This window comes from Ptychodera flava, chromosome 3, assembly GCF_041260155.1.
Source record: "Ptychodera flava strain L36383 chromosome 3, AS_Pfla_20210202, whole genome shotgun sequence".
NCBI classification, from domain to species: domain Eukaryota; kingdom Metazoa; phylum Hemichordata; class Enteropneusta; family Ptychoderidae; genus Ptychodera; species Ptychodera flava.
Genome location: NC_091930.1, coordinates 15,421,574 through 15,443,812, shown reverse-complemented (window position 1 = coordinate 15,443,812; position 22,239 = coordinate 15,421,574). Strand labels below are relative to the sequence as shown.

At 39.0% G+C, this 22,239-nt stretch overlaps 3 protein-coding genes across 3 annotated transcripts; all 3 read right to left on the bottom strand.

Annotated features, from left to right (window-relative positions):
* Positions 1 to 2,017: 2,017 nt before the first annotated feature.
* Positions 2,018 to 2,887, bottom strand: LOC139127779 (uncharacterized). The gene has a single exon (XM_070693656.1). It carries the CDS (start codon positions 2,885 to 2,887, stop codon positions 2,018 to 2,020), a length of 870 nt encoding a protein of 289 aa, XP_070549757.1.
* A 738-nt stretch (positions 2,888 to 3,625) lies between these two features.
* LOC139127765 (uncharacterized) lies at positions 3,626 to 4,882 on the bottom strand. The gene has a single exon (XM_070693651.1). The coding sequence runs from the start codon at positions 4,880 to 4,882 to the stop codon at positions 3,626 to 3,628; it is 1,257 nt and encodes a 418-aa protein (XP_070549752.1).
* Positions 4,883 to 5,041: 159 nt separating this feature from the next.
* On the bottom strand, positions 5,042 to 6,430 carry LOC139127754 (uncharacterized). The gene has a single exon (XM_070693644.1). It carries the CDS (start codon positions 6,428 to 6,430, stop codon positions 5,042 to 5,044), a length of 1,389 nt encoding a protein of 462 aa, XP_070549745.1.
* Positions 6,431 to 22,239: the final 15,809 nt, after the last annotated feature.

Here is a 22,239-nt window from a genome sequence, read left to right as displayed (position 1 = left end):
CGTTGGGTGACTAAACATTTACTGTTTTGAAAGGCATACCTTCATATTCAACATATAATAATAATGATTTCTGCCATCTTCACATTGTTTAACATTTAGCACCACAAGGTCGATATTTTTGCTGATCAAAATACTAACACCTTTGTTATGGTTTGTTCTGTATGAACAATACATTTGACCAAACCACTCTTTCCCCCCATGTTGTCTAAAAATTGTATCGTCCTAATAGGTTTCCTGTAGGACTACAATATCAGCTCTTTGATAATTACACCATTTAAAGATTTGTTGTCTTTTCTGTTGATTTCATAAACCTCTTACATTTAAGGATGATAAATACCTTTTAGACACTTTCAGATTTTTATTTTTTTCTCAATTGAAGAAGTCCCAAACCCCAATAAAGTATATATTTTCTGAAAGCCCTGATATAGAGCTATCCGACCAAGCACAATACACGTTCATTATTTGCATAAGAGTCACGTGACAAGCGTTTTACTGAACCTTCCAAAAACGGTTTTCCCTCCCTTTAGCGAGCACGCTGCAAGATTTCCGGTTGAAATTTCCTCATTGACAAGCCTTGACAATACCCTTCAAATCCGTGTCTGCGATTTTTTCTCGGCGTCTCCATTCAAATTATATGGCGTGACAATTACAATTCGTTAAAAAGCACTTGTACGCCCCTTTCACCACAATGAAAACATGGAGGCTCAACGTCAGGGATATATTGTCTTTAATGCGCATCGACCATCTAACACAATACGTCACGATACAGTACGATACGATTAACTGAAAAATACACAAAAGAAAAATCACTAAGTATGTGTACCTGACTGTTATACCAATATCATAGAAATACCCATCAAAAAGTAGCCTCTACAACAACCACACAGGGTGGTCCGCTTGAAGTACCTCATATCGAAATAAATCAAAACTTCAATTTACTTCATACACCAGTATGACATCATCCCCATAGTTTACTGTCTATGGCTTTCTTTGCATTGAAAATAGTAAAATACATTAAATCTGGTGCTTTCATAATGCGTTCTTACTGGGTCTACTCGTCCTCTGAACTGATTAAGCATGACCCTGTTTAACTTGTAAAGCAGTGTCCTCAGACTATACTATGAAACAGAGTGATATATGTATAACAAATGACATAAGAATAAACTAATTCTCACCGAAACAATTTCCCAACACCACCAATCAAAGGGACTAACATCTATACTCTGCCAAAGTATCTCGACCGTCTTATACACACTGGAAAAGTAAAATAATCAAAAAAGTGGCTTATAAATCAGATACACACTGGAAAAGTAAAATAATCAAAAAAGTGGCTTATAAATCAAATACACACAAGTAGTGTCAAGGCATTTACATACGGCAAATATACCATTTTTCAGCATGTGAAACTTTCAAGCAGAGCTGGGTAATACATACACAGTAACAAATTTGCCGCACATACTTGTACTAAAATGCCTGATGGGTTGCACAACGCGAAACCCATACTCAAATACGTAATTTTGAATGTCTTTTAGCGTAGAATGAAAACACATAAACCATCCGTGAAACTGCCATGAGCTGACCGGAGCTAGTCACATGGCCGGACCCAATACACAGAAAAAATCGCCCAGAGACAGTATCGTCACATGTACTCTCAAAAACACATCGTAGTAAACACCGTCGAATATTAGACTACTACATGCCATTACTGTATCTTGAAACCTTTAACTTGATGCATCAAACCATCCAGTTTACAAGTCGAAGAAACACATCTGTTTCACTTCACACAAAAACAAAGAAAAGCATGGCGCGCTGACCAGGGTCAAAGGTCAGCACAAACCAAAGAGCATTGAAAGTTATAGAGAAAAGAGGGCGCTATACTGCAAAACTTTACTTAGAAATTTGGCCTCAACACTCCCGCCCCTGAATTGCGACTCTAGCAATTCCAAATATACAAAGAGACCAAATTTTTGGCTGTCAATAGTCAGATGTTCAAATATATCACACAATCCGAAGGTATTTATTTCATCTCTGCCTCGACGAGAATGCACAATTTTGCGACTGGTCTTTCTAGAGTTGATGTCTTTGTCTTCACTCTGCATGACCTCACATCTCCTTTCTTGTCTTTGAAAGTCATCTCAACTACTCCCATCAGCCAACTATTTCGGGGCACGGACTTGTCAACAATGAGCACAATATCTCCAACTTCCACATTGCGTCTTTGTTTTTGCCACTTGGATCTCTGCTGTAGGGTAACCAAATACTCCTTTCTCCAGCGGAACCAAAATACATCGACCAAGTATTGAGCTTGACGCCAACGTTTCCTTGCATAAATGTCATTCTTCTCAAACACTCCCGGCGAACTAAGTACTTTCGCTTGTGGGTGTATTAACATGTTAGGTGTCAGCGGCAACAAATCATTAGGATCTGATGATGTTGTAGTCAATGGTCTATTGTTGATTATGTTCTCAGCCTCACAGAATACAGTACTGAGCGTCTCATCATCTACTATACGGGGCTGTTCTCTAAACAGACTGAACAAGATCTTCCTGGTCGTGCGGATCATCCTCTCCCACACTCCACCAAAGTGCGAGGCTGTAGGGGGGTTGAAATGCCACTCAACTCCTTCTACGCACAACACATCATTCATCTTAGACTGGTCTAACCTTTCAAGCATCTGTCTCAGCTCCTTCTCTGACCCTACTAAATTTGTGCCATTGTCAGAACGGATACTCCTGACAGGACCTCTTCTTGCCACAAATCTACAATTGGCATTAATGCATGCATCAGTCTCCAATGAATCTGCAACTTCTAAGTGTACAGCTCTTGAAGATAAGCAGGTAAATATAACACCATACTGCTTCACCTCAGATCTTCCTCTGCGCACCATCATAGGACCAAAATAGTCCATACCACAGAACATAAATGCTGATACCTCCGCCTCAACTCTATCTGCTGGCTAGTCGGCCATCATCTGTTCACAAGGCACTGCTTGATATCGCCAGCATGTGACACAATTCCTAACAACTCTCTTCGCCAACTGGCTCGCTCCATGAATCCTGTACCTCTCCCTCACTTTTGACAATATGGCATTTCTTCCCAAATGGCCAACAGTGGAATGGACATCTTTGACAATCATGACTGATACCTTTGCGTACTTTGGTAATACTATAATGGATGCTTTGTTTCATAGGGTAGGTCTGCTTAATTAAGTCTGCCACCAACATGGATAAGACCCTCATCAGTCAACATTGGATGGTATTTGAAAAGCTGACTTCTTTTACAGACTGTCTTGCCCTTGGACAAAGCTTCCATCTCTTCAGTATATGCCTCATTTTGAATGGCCTTCACTATTGCTACATTACTCTCATTTAACATCTTTAGAGTCAGGCTCAGAACAGATTCTTCCACTTTCTTTTCTAATCTTCCAACTTCAAAAACTTTCCTTAGCCAAGATGACCCAGGACACCACTCTCTTTAACTTCCACCAACCAGAGATTCTTGTCACCAAAGAATCAATGACTGAAGTATCATCAGACTGAATGGTCACACAGCTAGTCTTCACTTCTGGATCATTCTCCTCCATCTGCATGGAAATCACTTGCTCCGGCCATTCATCTTCCTTCTGTCACAGAAAGTCTGGTCCGCAAAGCCAATCACTGTCATTCAGCTCTCTGGTCGTCTTAACACCTCTTGATGCCAAGTCCGCAGGATTCACCTTGGTATCCACGTAGTGCCACTGCTCAGGAACTGAAGCTTCTCTGATGATCTGCACACGGTTTGCAACAAAGGTGTGGTATCTTGCTTTATCATTCATGATATATTTCAGAACTGCTGTGCTGTCTGTCCAGTACAGAGTCTTGTCAATCTTAAAGTCTAACTCTCTTTGAACTATAGCGACCGTTCTCACCGCTAATGTCGCAGCCGTAAGTTCCAATCGTGGTATAGTGACCTTCTTCAAAGGAGTCACTCTTGCCTTGGCAAAGACAAATGAACAATGTATGTCTCCATTTGCATTGACCTGTCTTAAGTAGATAACACAACCATATCCGATTTCGCTGGCATCAGCAAAGGCATGCAACTCCCTGTGTGTCACCTTTCCGAATTCTGCTGGCACATAGCATCGAGGAATCTTTACTTCTTCCAAGTCTTGGATGCTCGTTTTCCAGGTCTGCCACTTTCTAAATATATCATCACTTGGTTCGTCATCCCATCCAGCTTCTTGTTTGCACATCTCTTGAAGTACAGTCTTTGCAGGAATGAGAAGGGGTGCTATAAACCCCAAAGGATCATAGATCGAGCTTAATACAGACAGCATGGCCCTTCTTGTCCCCTCTGTCTTCTTTATTTGGCACCTAAATTGGAACTCATCCGTCTCTGCATTCCATAACACCCCAAGTGTTCTCTCTATAGGAAGCTGCGATGATTCCAGGTCTAGGTCCATCAGCTCTTTAGCTCGATCCATCACTGGGATTTCCTTCAACACCTCTCTCTCATTACTCGACCACTTGGTTAGGTTAAAGCCGCCTTCCTTGCACAAAGTCTTCAGTTCACTTACCAAGTGAATGGCTCTTTCAACATCTGCAACTGACTTAAGTCCATCATCCATGTAGAAATTATTATGTAGAGTGTTGACTGCCTCTTGACTGGCATTACATTTGTTGTCTGTACCAGTTCTTCTGAGGCTATAATTACAGCATGATGGTGCAGATACCGCTCCAAACAGATGCACACCCATACGGTACACCTTAGGCTTCTGACTCATATCGCCCTTTGGCCACCACAAAAATCTCAGCAGGTCTCGTTGACTCTCAGGCACTTTCACTTGATAGAACATGCACTCAATGTCACTCGAGAAGGCTACTGGATACTCTCTAAACCTCATCAGCACTCCCTGAAAATCATTCATCAGATTTGGACCAGGAAGCAGAACATCATTCAGGGATATCCCACCGCACTTTGCCGCACAATCAAACACCACTCTGATCTTATCTGGCTTTCTTGGGTGGTACACCCCATGATGTGGTATATACCACTCTCTTCCCTACGTTGGTTTCTCTCCATCTGATACTTCTTCTGCATATCCACTGGCAATTACTTTCTCCATGAAGTCTATATAATCTACTTTGAATTGGGGATTCTTACCCATTTTCACTTGCAGACCTTTCAAGCGTTGTTCTGCCTTCTGTCGGTTATTGGGTAATCTCACATTTTGATCTCTGAGAGGAAGATCCACCTGGTGATGACCATTAACCATCTTGCAAGAACTATCCATCACCTCCATAAAACGCTTGTCCGCCCAGGACATCTCTCTTCTATCATCTACTCTTCTCTCTGGGAAGTCATAGTTCAGACTTTGTTTATACAACTTCTCCAGACTACTGTCAGCAATGACAAAATTGCTACAATTCTTCCCCTTTCCAGTCTTCTTAACACCCCATGCAACCCATCCTAGAGGAGTCTTTGTAGCATAAGGACTTCCTGGTGGGCCTGTCTTCATATCTATAGGTGCATAGGCTGCTGGAACATTGTTGCCAATAAGCAGATCAATACTGCTGTTGATCTTCAGTCTAGGGAGGTCAATATTGCTGAGGTGTTCCCAGGCAGAAATATCCCTCTGTGAAGGTATGTGCCACTCCTCAACAGGTAAACTTGCCTTTGTAAATATAGGAGGCAGTTGCACTGGAACCCCTTCACCATTGATGGCCTCTATCTTCATACCAGATATCACTCGTGTCGGAATTTCACATGGAGCACCCAATGTCCTCATGGTAAGAGTCATCCTGTTACCAGCTGCCTGCAACTTCTGCGCTAAACCTTCAGTGCAGAACGATACATTACTCCCAGGATCTAAAAATGCATTACATCTTTCTGTCTTAGACCCTAAAATCACCTTCACTGGAACAATTGGCATAGTACAACCAGCACCACTTGCAGCATGAGCACTCATTGGCTGATCAGCAGTCATTGCACTTTTGGTAGGTTGGTTGTCACTCTTCTGCTCCTTTTGTTGATTGAAGTCATGTAAAACTTTGTGGTGATTACCATTACACACATCACAAGTTATCTTTGATTTGCATCTAGTTGCAACATGTCCCTTTCTGAAACACTTGAAACACACTTTCAATTTTCTCACCAGGTCTCTCCTGTCTTTCAGGGTCATCGTCTCAAGTTTTGAACAGCTGGCTAGGCAATGTGGTCCATCACAACACCAACACTTCAGACCACCATTCTCAACATTTGTTGCAGCAACAACCTTGCGCTGTGTGCGGTCCCTTTTCTGTCTTTTGTCCGAAACCAAGTTATCTCTCCCATAAATTGGATCATTAAGCTTGGTTGCTTCTAACTGGAAGAACTTTACAAGGTCATTGAAACCAATTCTCTTTTGCTTCTCACGGAGACTGTGGACAACACTTCTCCACCGATCATGCATGTGGATAGGCAATTTTGAACAATGTGCTTCAAGTTCTCTGAATAGTCAAGCACACCAAAACTACCAACACAACGGGTAGCAGCTTCACATTCTTTCAAAAACACTGTAAACTCATCAAGGGCTTTTGGATCGTCTGCTCGAATAGGTGGCCAGGATAACACCTTCTTCACATATGAATTAGCAATTACCTCAGGATCACCATATCTTCTATTCAGCTCTTTCATTGCAGCTGGGTAGCCGATATCAGCATCAAGGTATGAGAAACCAACCACAATACAATGAGCTTCACCTGTAGTGAATTGCTCTAGATAAGCTATCTTCTAATCATTCGAGCATAGTCCCTCTATCCTAAATTTAAATTGACGCATGAACTTGTTGTAGGTTAAACAGTCACCATCAAACTTTGTTATTTCAAGTTTCGGCTTCTGTATTTCAATCAAAACATCGCTGAGCACCTTGTCAGGGACCTTTGATTTCTTAGGCATCACTTCAACCTTTGACATTGTCTTATTTTCCATACGGTCATTCTGATGACGCTGGTTTGAAGGCTCATGCTTTTCACTTGTAACATTGTTCTCACTGTTTTCACTGCCAACAGACTGGCTGTCAATATCACTTTCAATTTCGTCTAGCAGCTGACTTTTAGCTCTAGACACTGCTAACTTTGTCTGAACCTCATGTGACTCTGCTTGGTGCTGTAGTTCTATTTCCAACAATTTCAACTTCTTTTCAAGAGCTTGCTTATCTTTTATTAATTTCTCTATTTCTTGTAACTCCAATTCTTTAGCCTTTTCTGCTAATTTCACTGAAGACATCTTGCTTTTCATTGATGTTTTAGAATTTGCCAAAGATCCTGCCTTGGTGACTGAGGACCCTGCTGGTCTGATAGCTTGTTGCTCCTCTGACTTACTTGAAAACCAGTTCTCTATTTTGGATTTCACATTTGTTATCCAAACATCCTTTTCTTCATACCAACGTTCAAAGTGTTCAGCACGAGCATCTTCTGCAATAACGCACAATACTTATCATTGGCATTCAAAAATTGCTCATATTTATCCATCCACTTAGTGTAAGAGTCCTTGGCACTTTCTATCGGCGGATTTTCTGCTATCAGAGATTTTATCTCCTCTGATACAGACTTCAGACTTCTCCATGCTTCTCCAAGAGCCTTGTACTTTACCTCTTTGGCATACTCTTGCCCCTTGGGAGTTAGCGTCCTAGATCTTTTCTCCTCTTCCATTTTGAAGAATATCCCTCCAACAGAATTGTTTCATTAATGAAGATGAAGATGTACGCCCCTTTCACCACAATGAAAACATGGAAGCTCAAACTTCAGGGATACATTGTCTTTGATGCACATTGACCAAATAACACAATACGTCACAATACAGTACGATAAGATTTACTGAAAAAAATACACAAAGGAAAATTACTAAGTATGTGTACCTGACTGTTATGCCAATATCAAAGAAATACCCATCAAAATGAATCCTCTACAACAACCACACAGGGTGGTCCGCTTGAAGTACCTCATATCGAAATAAATCAAAACTTCAATTTACTTCATACACCAGTATGACATCATCCCCATAGTTTACTGTCTATGGCTTTCTTTGCATTGAAAATAGTAAAATACATTAAATCTGGTGCTTTCATAATGCGTTCTTACTGGGTCGTCTTCTGAACTGATTAAGCATGACCCTGTTTAACTTGTAAAGCAGCGTCCTGAGACTATACTATGAAACAGAGTGATATATGTATAACAAATGACATAAGAATAAACTAATTCTCACCGAAACAATTCCCAACACCACCAATCAAAGGGACTAACATCTATACTCTGCCAAAGTATCTTGACCGTCTTATACACACTGGAAAAGTAAAATAATCAAAAAGTGGCTTATAAATCAGATACACACTGGAAAAGTAAAATAATAAAAAAGTGGCTTATAAATCAGATACACACAAGTAGTGTCAAGGCATTTACATATGGCAAATATACCATTTTTCAGCATGTGAAACTTTCAAGCAGAGCTGGGTAATACATACACAGTAACAAATTTGCCGCACATACTTGTACTAAAATGCCTGATGGGTTGCACAACGCGAAACCCATACTCAAATACGTAATTTTGAATGTCTTTTTAGCGTAGAATGTAAACACATAAACCATCCGTGAAACTGCCATGAGCTGACCGGAGCTAGTCACATGGCCGGACCCAATACACAGAAAAAATCGCCCAGAATTACTCAGTATCGTCAGATGTACTCTCAAAAACACATCGTAGTAAACATCGTCGATATTAGACTACTACATACCATTACTGTATCTTGAAACCTTTAACTTGATGCATCAAACCATCAAGTTTACAAGTCGAAGAAACAAATCTGTTTCACTTCACACAAAAACAAAGAAAAGCATGGCGTGCTGACCAGGGGTCAAAGGTCAGCACAAACCAAAGAGCATTGAAAGTTATAGAGAAAAGAGGGCGCTATACTACAAAACTTTACTTAGAAATTTGGCCTCAACAAGCACCCTAGTCTAACACCTTCAAGAGACCATAACAAAAAACAAAGGCATATAAAGGAAATCCCAGACATGGATTTTGAGTTCATTATGTTTCCGATCGACTGTGTGAATTTCAAGCAGCTGGTGAATTGACGAGGTGCCAAAGAAGGCTACCTCATTCACACATTGAATTCGAGAAAAACGCAAAAAACCTGTTTTGTTACTTCGACGCCACGGCATTTGATAATTAAACGTGCATTAACCTAAACGCAGGCATATTTTGTTACCTAGTGATAATTTCGATCGGGAATGACAGTTGTTCAAAGAAAACTTCCGAGGAAAATAAAATAAATCGCGGAAAACTACCGATTTTTGGAGCCTTCGTTTCGGCACGTCGCCACAGCGAATGGCTTCACCGGGCAAAAACAATGACGTCAGCAGTCATTACTGATATCGGGCGTGTCCTAAATTCATATGTAAATAAGCTTGCCTGCGTTCCCCAGATAAAGACTGCAACGCTATAGACATGATACTATCGGACTAATTGTTTATTGTTCACAAGTTGTGAGAAGTAATCTAATAAATGACTAAAAAGACGTCAAGCACCGCAAGGCGGCTAGTTCATCCTCCAACCATAACTATGGGTATTTTCGAGATATAGCGTAAGCTTACTTGTATAATTAGGGTTATCATACGAAGTTTGGTGGGTACCGAAAAATGTTTCCGTATTTTGACGAGTAGCGGAGTAACTTTATCCTGCCATCAACAAACAGTTCATTATACATGTAAATTTAAATTATGTAGCGATAGCTGTCCCAGCCACACAACCTAACTTTTCGGCCATGTAATTTCCAGGCTGTAGACAGGCCAAAAATTTGTCTCACCAGAGGTGTCATTTATTCATGCATGTAAATCTCTACGCACCTTCGCATCAAAGGAAAGCTTGTGACCCACTTTGTTGAAGGGTCACATCTCCGAACCACTTTCAAGCAAACAGTCTGAACCTAACGGTGCCGTTAAAAACATGAGTCGGTAATATTCTCCGATTTTTCTGGCTTTGTAAGTGTGTTCTGAGCCAGACAACGATCACTGACCGTGGCCTTGTCTGGAGCAGCAGGATGAAAGCCATTTTGTTGTGTGGCTCGCGTAAATTTATCTGTCTGTTTTTGGCTCGTAAAATTTATTCGCCGACATTTCGCATTTGGTCAAACAACAATTTGATCGCGAGCCTCGGAAAGTTACGAAGGCAACTTGTTCTGAAAGTTGATTGGGAATCCGTGACCACGGGGATATTAACAGAATGCATTATTCTTAAAAACCCACAACGTTAGTTTTTGTACAAATAATGAAATACGGGTCGTGTACTTCGGTTCAACACTAAATAAAATATCGCCATGATGTTGAAACCAAAAATGGCATCGTTCGTTCTTGACTGCTGCCCGTTGCGTTGAGGTACGGAATAACGAGAGCAGTCACTAGAGAGGTTTAGTTACACGTAATTACGTGTACGTCTGACGGCGCGCGATGACGTACGCGTATCCGTGCTCACGTGTGAATTTTTTAGTTTAGTTGTGCCTTCCCGATAGTTTTGCTGTATTTTTTTTCAGAAACATGCTAAATTCGTGTAAGTTTTAAGAAACGTTAATTTCTCTACAAGAGTAATATTTTAGCTCGTTGTATCCTCAAATTAAAGCGGCCAATTCTCTTTGATTTAGTTATTTATGTGGTTTATCGAAATCTTTGTGGCGGCGTTAGATAAAAAGTGGAATGAGACTTCAACAGTTCGTTAACGTCAGGAAATCAAAGCAAGTACTTCTTGTGCTGGTGCAAACTCTTCAAAATATTATGATGTCAAAGATGTTTGCCAATTTGCAATAATACTTTACAAGGTTTCTTGTCTAAATTAGCGAAATCATCAAGAATATCTAAAAAAATACTACACGTACTCATGACTACGTGTAGAAGTGTCGTTTGACGTTCTGAACGTCTGTTCTACACGTACGCGACGTCTGGTTGTCACGTGATAAAGACGCTACGCGTACTGATCGAACGTAATTTCGTGTAACTAAACCTCCCTAGTGGATAGGCCAGCGTCACTTCTCAGCGTGGTCTGGTTTTTGAATTGCTCTGAGCTCCGGTCAGTGGGTGGAGATTCCAAACCAAAGCAAGGTCATTCGAACGTAATGTAGAAAAAAATCGACGTGTGTTACCCGGGCAACGTTTGCCGATCGGGTCCGAGCAGAGGTCGGCATATTTTTTCGCGCACAATTCGGGGGAATTCAAAAGAGTTCGTGGGGGATGTCGCCCGATATACTGTCAAATTGTATGACATCGCACCACTTCAGAAATAGCACGACACTGAAACCTTGGTGAGGTACGTGGACGTAATCTTTATTCACTGTGATTACGTTCAGATGCATTGAGGAAGGTGCATAATAAGCTTACAACGCGAACTTTACCGAGTTTGACCATGGTTGACCGATGTGTAAAACACAATCACTGCATCAGAAAACAGAATGTTCGTTTTTTCGGCTCCAATTAATAGTTCGGAGCAGGTACAATTTTGGATGTCGGACTTTAGCAGGTATGCAAAATAAAATCAGAAACGGGCATAATAATTTGGTGTTCGGCATCATAGGTTGGGATTCTGGGAACAGTTTTTGAATGTCAGACATTGTATTGACCGACATTATATACCAGAAAAAGTCTCATTCAGAGCAGGATCGAAGAATTTTGAGTGTTGAACTTTGTGGCGTGTCGACTCACATGTAAAATGTTAACAGAATTGGACGTATTTTTGGGTTTGAGGTCGTAATAGTAAGTTGGATGGAGAACAGTTTTGGTTGTCTTATTTCTATTGGGTATGGATAAGCTTAGACGTGAAACATACTGGTAAAACACATAGGTTTGAGCCGTAGGGTTTAGCGGAATACTTCTGTATGCGAAAACACTTCTGTATGTCGAAAACTGACTTATTGGGCTAGGCTTCAACAAACATTATTGTTACGGTTTATTGTTGACAGGCGGGAGTAATCCTGGATTTTGGAGCAGCCCAACAACCTCACTATGTAAATTACGCAACGCTGTGTCACTCAAGGGGAATTATGCAAATAGCAATGCAAATGTGTCCACAATGTTTACAAAAGCTCCCCGATTTGACCGGGATAGCCACGTGCATTTGTTTTGATTTTTAAAAATCGTGAATTACACGGAAACCATTACTTATTATGAATTAGCGACACATCTCAATGATGGGCCTGATTCAAGGCGTATTCTCAGAGAATTTTGAAAATTTGACAGAAAAAAGAACAATTTGGTATTTATCTACCTTAAGTTAAGAAGGTGAAGAACTGTCATTTAGTACATAGTAAATGTTAAAGGCAGACAACCAAAATTGTTTAAAACTTACTTAATGTGATACAATATTTTATTGGATTTCCCTCTTCCTTACAGATTTCTTAACTCTACTATAAGAAAATTGGCAATGTAATTAGGTCGTCTTTTCTGAGCGAATTAAATGTGTCCTGATCAAGGTCTTCTATAGATTCCCTTGGCTTGAATTCTGCCTTGATGAAAAATTGCTTAGTTCAAAATGCACTGAGGCAATAAATTTACAGTAATTTGGTTTAGTCTAGCAAAATAATTTCAAACCAAACGAAATTGCTCAGGAAATGTTCATTCGAGGATGAGCCCATAATTTCTTTTACGACAGAATACGCGATGAAGTCAGCGATTTTCTAAAAAAAAAGACTTATTAAAACTAATAGCTAAATTTAGGGTGTAATTCAAATGCAAATTACAATGCAGAGCACTAACTAGTTTTCTCAGCTTGTACGGCACAAAACTCCTAAATTAGTATCAAGAGAGCTGAGTGCAAAAACAACCTTAAAAGGTTCCGGATTAATTTCAGAATTTCTATTGCGTTTCGAAAAAGTACATTTCTCTGACTGTTCAAGTTTACATACATTTTCTCCTCACTGTGGACATATAAAAGAAGACCTAAACTTTCAAATGACACTTTCAGTTTAAAGATTAGGTCAGATTAAAATTCGCTGTTTGGCAAATAACTTTGCCAAATTTTTGTTGTTTTCAAATTCATGTCACGATATTTGTACATGTCTCAATAAATTGGATAATATAATTAGTCAGCAATATATAAGCATACCTATTTCAGTCTTTACCAATATATTAAACAATAATTTGGAAAAAGACTTTATATTTGAAAATATTTTGAAAGTTCAACAATGTGTTAGACAAACTATTTTCAGATTACAAATTTTTATTCAAATATAATTTTCTTACACAGATGTATCAGCCAATTTGGTGTTCCCATTCAATATCTGTACCATTTTAAAACACATTTCCTGTGCCAATGTTTGCTACGGTACCGTATTTCAACAGTGGGTTTTCTGGATTGCGTACACAACTCGCGGAAATCCTATTTCATAAATTCCTTGTTATTCTGCCATTTGTTTTTTATCAAAATATTATCTGCTTTGCAGTGTTGCACATCATGCAGCAGAAAAAACGTGGGTCTTCTCTGGCTGCAGGCTTGATATAGGTCTCAACCCTGCAGAGTCCACAGAGAAAATCCAGCGTGAGTGTGAAGGTCTTGAAAAATCCCAAATGTCTTCAAGTAAACACTGACGTGAACCCTGACAGTTTAACTATAATCTGTGCCGTCCTGTATTTATACTAGAGCGATTCTATCCAGAAAACTATGAGAACAATGTATAATTTATATCATGTGTTAATTACTGTTCTAAAATATCTTCACTTGTTGTAAACATGACCTTCTAGAAGCTTCTAAGCAGGCTAATTAAATAAACAGTCATCGAGGAAATTGACCTATATAACATAGTGATATCTATCAGAAAATCTGTTATAATGCTGCTTTTAATACTTTTATGCACTTCGGCAGTCAAGTGCTTCAAAAAACGAAACCTGGGGAAGCCGGACCCCACGGGGGAGTTAGAGCAGAATCCAATTTACTTGATTACAAAGACATTTGACTTACTGCAGTGATACTTTAATTTTCTATGTCTGTATAGTATGGATGCTAGAGATCTACAAACAATGTCAGTCTTTTGCTACCAATTTTCAGAACACATTCTCTTTATTTCATTTACTAAGGATTGAAAGTACCGTAAACAAGATGAACGATATTTTAAAAGAATCGGTTCTGGGTTCAAACCACCTATCACTATCAACACATCCTTAAGATTAAAAAGGGGCAAACGTTACTTTTTATAATTACTTTTTATTAACTTATAATATTTTGGGGAAAGATCTACACCATTGCTCGAATTCCGCATTTGAATTACAATACAAATGAAAAAACCTTTCTGATATAAATCAAGGCAAAGTGATCTCATTACTGACGATATATCAAAGTGGTTTTTGTTTAATTAGTTGGGACACAAGTATATGTAGTAACAGAGCATATGGTCTACAAGAGGGCAAGTTCTGGTCTTGTTGATATTAAATCTGTTAATATGAATCGAATATTAAATAAAGTCGATGGAAATGGACGTGGCAGCCAACGAGGTATACCTGATGACGCAATAAAAGAGGTCGGAATAGGTGTAGATGGGTATACTGGAACGGCTACAAGGAGATGGAGAAATTTACATTGCCGAGGAAGGAAGAATGCAGCCATAAAAAGCAAAAAAAGGAGCAGAAAATAGTATTCACAAAGAAACTTACGTAAAGTGTGACGATGGTAGTGTAGTAATGCTACCCTTTGCAGCAGCGAGACAATTGCATTTATCAGATGACCCTCTGAAATCAATATTAATTCAGGCTTTGCTTGGGACCCACTGGCGAACTGGCAAAACCTAATTTCGCAGGCTATTATGCGTCCTCATACAGGTAGAAATAATTGGAACTAATTATTTATTTATCAAAGAATATATTTTAAATATTCTGGACAATTATGATATTTTTGGCTTTTGTTCATCATATTAAAAGGATATTTGGTCGTTTGTTCAATTGTATTAATTGATATTAATATCCAAACATTCCAACTTTTCCCCACACAGAAACTGGGCAGTTTGGATTATTCATACCTATCTTAATCCTACTGTTCGTAATGCTTATGTCGTAAACACATCTATCGCACACTTTAAACACCTTTCCCGGGTTCTTGAACCCGGTTGGTCAAAATTGGCTGTTCTGGCCTTTTAGATCACCCCTCTTAAAATGCTTGGATAGTGACTTGGAAAACAATTAACATTAAAAGTTTCATTAGCAATTAAGCCAAACACCGGAGACATCATGAGACCACAGGCGACCCAATAGGTTCTGAGTTTTTCACACTGTTTTCTCTGTCATTTTCTCTCCTTTCTTCATGCTCTGAATGATCGGAATAAATAAAATAAATGGTTTATATACCTAACCTAGCCTCTGTGACTCTTTATTTATTTTACACCCCATTACAAGGACGTATATCTCTCATACACACATGCTGTAATTAATTAGTCAACACAACTAATTATGCTAATCCGTGGACTTATCAGAGGTTGGTCAACATCGGAAAGATAGTGATGTTAATGAAAAAGGGGAAGGTATGAAGATCTTGGGAAACATGTCCCGAGGACGTCCGTAAACCTAGTGGACGCTATATATTCATGATATGCGCAAACAAACACTGCTCATTATTCAAAAATAAACGGGAAGTTAGATTGAAAGGAACGCTGGAAACGCGCATGCTTTTCGTTGCCAAGCGCCAAATTCTAACATAACTAATTATGGTCCTGCTCCATGTAACAAATGCCACCCAGAAAGTATCGACCGACCAAGCAGAAAAAGATCACCGGAGTGGCCGTTTCATGAGTTTTTCAACAAAATTATATAGATGTATGTTTCACGTCGTCGTTTTCTGGGAGTGTATATACCAAGTATAATTTACAAACCGCGTCGTGATTCAAGGCACAATGGTGACACATTAGCAACAGCACGCACTGGAGAATTTTTGCCAGCACTGTGAATTTTTTAAACCAGTCACCTTCATTTCTCTGCACTCGCTATTAAGTCCATGTCTACCGGTAACATCGTTATTTTCTGTCTCAAAGTACGTACCAGCAACAGGCCTTTGACGTCAAAGTCGGTTGTTTTCTGGTATACGGTAGCAACCAAGCTCATGACTAGAATGACTCTACGGCGTCAAAGAGTTAATCTCGCCGGTTACTTTTTTCGCCTAATAAAAGAGAGTCGGTCGCTACATGGAGCTAGTTTCTAGCTCCATGGTCGCTACTAGTCTAAGGAATTCATCGATTTTCAATCGCGCCTTATGCTGTTAGTGCACAAAATTCCCGAAAGAAGCGGCGCACGGGATATAAAACTTCGTTTGTACTGTTAGGCTAGCTTTGGGTCCATAGCTGTGGTGTTTTCGGAAGGGATTTACGGCTGGTTTTGACTTTAACGTCACCACCACAGCCATGGGAACGTCCATGTTCTGCCCGACAGCACGCTTGTCGCAACTTTGTTTGTCGATATTTCGAAAATTTTCCACCCAAATTAAATACTGCCAACACTCATCGACAACATGGTTATTAGGGGCCTGCCACTATCAGAAATCCGCTCAAAAATCACCAAACTATCGCCGTTTCCAGCTTTTTCCGACATGACTACTCGCAGACCGTTCTTTTTCTGGCGTACAAGCGATTGACGAGGCTCAGTGCAGCCCGTCACTAAAGTCACGTCAGCGGTGACCTCGCAACATCGAAACACAAACTGACATCACCGATGATGTCGGCCACTACGTTAAGAAGCCTGTGAGAATTTTTAGCAGCACTGTGAATTTTTTAAACCAGTCACCGTCATTTCTATTCACTCGCTATTATCTCCATGTCTGCCGGTAACATATCGTTATGGAGAAGTTTAGTTACACGTAATTACGTTCCATCATCAGCTGATCAGTGATAAACATACGTCGCGTACGTGTAGAACATACGTTCGGAACGGCAAACAACACCTCTACACATACAAAATGTGGTCACAATTACGTGTAGTATTTTTTAGATATTCTTGATTATTTCCGCGAATTTAGACAAGAAACCTTGTAAACTATCATGGAAAACATCTTTGATATCATAATATTTCGTAGAGTTTGCACCAGCGTAAGAAGTACTTGCTATATGATTTCCTTACATGGACGAAATGTTGTTGTCTCATTCCACTTGTTATCTGACGCCGCCCAAAAGAGTTCTCCAAACCATATAAAAAACTGTATCAAAGAAAATCGGCTGATTTAATTCGAGGATACGAGCTAGAATATTCCTCATATAAAAATTAATGTTTCTTAAAACCATGTTAAAACTTAAACGAATTTCCAATGTTTGTGAGAAAAAATACAGCAAAATTATTATTACGGGCAGACCACCGTCCCTCCACCCACGGACGGTGGGCAGACAAAACCTTAGCAACACCACCCGATTGAGAGAACCACGTACACGAACTTTGACCCTATTCAAAATCAGACTTGTCCCTGGGAAATATGTTTACAAGTTTGCCCCACATATAAACAACGTAAAGGTCAAAGGTTTCAACTTCCGACTTCCTGCTTTACGGACGTCCTCATGCCATGAACTGCAGGCAAGGCACTGGCAGGGTTTGCACTGTTCGCGACCATTTAAACGTTTGAAATTAGAGTAGCTGACTCTCCTCGGCCATCGAAATACATTGGCTGCAGTAGATTGTGGATAAATGGTCATGACTGGCCGCAATTTGGTAATTTCTGGACTCATTTCAGGAGAGCTTCTTCCCTTTCCGTTTAGTAACCATTCCTATCTTTCGCGATGTTGACCAATCCGTAAAATCCCTGATAAGTCCACGGATTAGCATAATTAGTTGTGTTGACTAGTTAATTACAGCATGTGTGTATGAGAGATATATATCCTTGTAATGGAGTGTAAAATAAATAAAGAGTCACAGAGGCTAGGTTAGGTTATATAAACCATTTATTTTATTTATTCCGATCATTCAGAGCATGAAGAAAGAAGAGAAAATGATAGAGAAAACAGTGTGAAAAACTCAGAACCTATTGGGTCGCCTGTGATGAGACACGAACAATCGCAACAACACCAATTCAAAGAAAGTCAAATTGGACTCCACGAACAGCAAAATACAAAAACCTGAAAGCTATCTGAAGCTGCTAAACTCGCACTTCTAGAGATACCCTTTCAAACAAGGAAACAAAACATGTCCCGTGCCCAAAGAATCGCGATAAACCAGCTTGCAAACAGTAGACCAATTACCATAAAAACCCTTCGACAAGGGTCGGGTTTTGTCTTTTTCAACACAAAAGATTACGTACACGAATGCGAAAGGCAATTACGCAACACTAAGTATTATACACAACTAGCCAGTGACGACACAGAACAAACAGTAAACAAAGTACACGAACTATTAAACAAAATGTACGAGAACAAACACATCGATCATGATACTTGTAAGTATCTTGATCCAGAAAACATAAAATCCGTACCCCGCAGTGGTACTTATTGCCTAAAAATACACAAACCTCGGCAAAATTCTAAAAGACACACTATTCAAAACAAAATTTACTGAAGTAAAGAAACATAGAACAAACAAACTCAACCACCAAACGGACTCACAACGACACCCAAATATTAATATACTTGCCTCGCTACTCGAAGAGCAAGACCACTAAAATGCATTAAAATAATTTTTCACAAACACAAACTAAGGAAAGAATCTACACTGCGACTGATGAGAAACCACACTCGGGTTTCGAAACGCAAGCGTCAAAGGGCCACTCTATCAACTCTGTAACACAATAGGCCCGGCTGCGTCTCACCATAAGCTTTCCCAACAAACGAAACATTACCGTACACACTGATCCAAACTTCCCTACAAATATCCGAGGCGAAACAAACATTTTTTTAACACAAACAATCGGATAAGAATGTAGGAACACATTTTTGAAACGAATCAAACACAACTCGACACAAAAACATTTTGGATAGTTAGGTGGGAGCCTCTTTCACACTTTTTACATTCATTGCTCTTGTGTGGGGGGTTGTCAACCTGATGTAATCGCAAATCCTCAGATTTCCATCTAATATAAGTATGTACGTACACAAAAAAGTAAACTCATGAATTTTAATAGACGGGGTGGCTGAGACCAATTTCAATCAAGATTGGTCTCAGCCACCCCGTCTAAGTCTGTGTGGGGAAAAGTTGTCATGAAATGTGTATAATGTCTTATGTCTCCCCATCGAATGATGTCCACCCCGGAAGAGAAAAGGATCGACAAAATAAACTAGCTTTCTCAGAGTCAACATAATATAACCCCGTTTTATCTATTTTGATACAAATATTCCGACCAATAGAAAAGTGAAAGCTCGAGATTCCCCAATGATGGATGTGTCGAATTATGAAAATAAGCTACCAATCTCTCAGTTTCTAACAATACTTAAATCTGAGATGGGAACGATGGAAAAGTGATTGATTATAACGCTAGTGCATAAAATGATGAACGGAAACTACCTATTTTAGTAGTATTTTCATTGTTATTGCGCGAAAGAGTTATAAATACAGCTTAATTAAGAACTACGTGTGGATAAAACAAGAAATAGGACGTACAATTTTTTTACAATTTTTTTTCGATATGTCTTAGAGGTTAAGGGGGGAGTCCTTATCAGCATTCAAAACATGGACTGCCTACCACGAAACACTGAAGTATTTTGTAGACGTGGAAAAGAAGTTTCAAAATTACATCAGAATAATGACGAGTTTATATCTCATTTTTTACAGATTCTATGGAAAAATCGAGCCAACATTATCAAAAAATATGAAAAAGGTAAAACAAGTACACTTAATATTTTGTTCGAACCTTGTACCTGTATGATTTTGCTGTTGCAGAACAGATCAATCTCAGACGACACTTAGGGCTGGTCTTGGAAACGATTGTCAGAAACGCGTTAGCAAGGGCCACACAACATTAACACTTGAAACTTTGCCTATTGAAATAACGATCTTCTAGTGGATAATTCCTTTCAAAGATCAATTCACCCGATAATCGAAACTCGCGTTAACAATATATAGTGACCTTGCTTTCTTAACGCAGTCCTCCAATAACATTAATTGATTATTGTTAGTCCATTTATAGTTTGTTCAATTGTCATTTAAATTTCAATCATATCATTAAGTTTTTGATTCAATGCTTTTGTAGACATTCAAAACTTTCTTTCAACATTATCACAACCTTTTTTGGAGGAAATCATTATTATAATAATCTTCCCCGCGCGTTCCTCTTACTCTAAATGCAAGTGGTTTTTCTTAGAGCAGCATCTCATTTTAATGACTTTCAAGAAACGCGAACACTAGTCATTATACTGCAATGTAGTAAAGAGGTTAATAGGTAAACCTGTATTTTGTTAATCATAACCTCATACAAATGTAGCTGACAGGTCTCGAATGACAGTTTTCTCCTATTTGAATAACCTTTAAAATGTAAAGCAACAAAATTTGGTAATGAAAGGAAATGTTTAGAAAGCAAATTCATTTGAAATTCACAGGAAGTGATTACTTCGAGAAGTTGACTGTCGGAAACCGTAACAGCAATTATTATCAGCGCAAATTCTATTGGGAATACTCACAGACTGTCACATAAAAGCTGAAGATGGCTATTGTGCAAAGATGTAATTTGCCTTCGCAAATTATTCTTTAGAGATGCAGTTATTTGTCAAAACCGCAGTTTGAATTCTGTTCATTGTAAATCACGAAACGAAAATCTTATTTACATTAGTTAAATTTCCTACTAATACATCTGAATGTAAAGTTGGTGGTATTACGGTCTAACGGGATGCCAATCACAAGAAGCAGTGGTATACCGCTGTTCATAATCGGTCAGCAAATAAAATGAACTCATGTCAAGGATATAATTTGCATTAATTATTAAAAACTGCGAAATAAAACATTGAAATTGAACATGCATTATCCCTTCAAAATTTAGAACTTGAGGATATGCAACAACACTAGAAAAAAGAATTCAAGACCAAAAACATAGTGACAAAGTTGTTAAACGACGAATAATCCTAGAGGAAAATGAGCTGTGAAAGGACCAATTAAAACACATGAGAGGGGAAAGTAATGCCCAGTTACTCGAAATAGTGAAACGAATCGAAGAACAAAAGATACAGTTGCTCGACAACATTATACAAATGAGGGAAGAAAAGAAGCAATGGAACGAGCAAGAAAAGCAACTGAAAAATGGAAACAAGAAGTTATACAAACAAAATAAAGAACTCAAAACGGAAAAAGAAATTAAAAGACCAATTACAACAAGCTGAAGGCAAAAAAGAGCAATTAAAAGACAAAGTTATAAATAGATTGATAAATACAATATCTCTCTTCGACAAATGATCGCTGATGGCATCAGTGACATTGGGCATTAGTTAGTGACCTCTACCTATCTGACTTACAGACTGATATATGCCACATGTGGGGCAGGATGAGCTTACTCTTTTCGAAACACCTGATATCACTTCTTGGTTTTTTGGCCAGAGGTCGATATATCTTTCTTTCATGAGTTTGACTGTTTGTGTACCGTCTATTTACTGTCTGTTCTGTGCTGTTTTGTGTCTATGTTTACAACTATTGTCTTACGAATTCTGACCTAGTGTTATTGGATTATGGATTGGTATGATTGCGATTATTTTATAGACATGGACGTTAAACAAGTTCAGTTCTACAAGCAATTAAAACAAATTGAAGAAGAAAATACGCTGTTGAAAGAAAAAGAAATAAGTAAGGAAAAGGAGCTCGGTCAACTAGTGAAAGATAGTAGTGAGGAAATAAACATCCAAGTAAAACTACTGAAAGAAGAAAATAAGTGTTTCATCAACCGTATAAATCAACTGGAAGACAAAGAGAGAAATTGATCAACAAATTTATACAAGTGAAAACGAAAAAACCAACGCATGAAAGACCAAGCAAGTGAAAACTGATTTGTTTAAAGATTCAAAGCCAGGTGCACAAAACTATTTTTCTGCTCTCAAGTTCGTTGTCGAAGCCTTAGAAGATTCAGAGCGGAAAGAGTTGGTATTAAGTGTGGCAAAACTCCTTAGTAGCCTTCAAAAGAGTAAAAGGTGAGTACACGGTGTTCAATGCAACAGTACAAACTCGTGAAAATGTCTCTGAGGGGCACTTGAGAATGCGACTCTGGTTCATTGGCATGTATTTTTAGTCCGCATTTTCACATAGAAGTCTATACGAGGTCACACGCCCGACATGTGGTACTTCTTTATCAGCTCGGTCACCAAAGAGTTAAGAG

Excerpts from the sequence above, each read along its gene's own strand:
- LOC139127779 (XM_070693656.1), bottom strand. The coding sequence starts at position 2,887 with ATGGTGCGCAGAGGAAGATCTGAGGTGAAGCAGTATGGTGTTATATTT.
- LOC139127765 (XM_070693651.1), bottom strand. The coding sequence starts at position 4,882 with ATGAGGTTTAGAGAGTATCCAGTAGCCTTCTCGAGTGACATTGAGTGC.
- LOC139127754 (XM_070693644.1), bottom strand. The coding sequence starts at position 6,430 with ATGCATGATCGGTGGAGAAGTGTTGTCCACAGTCTCCGTGAGAAGCAA.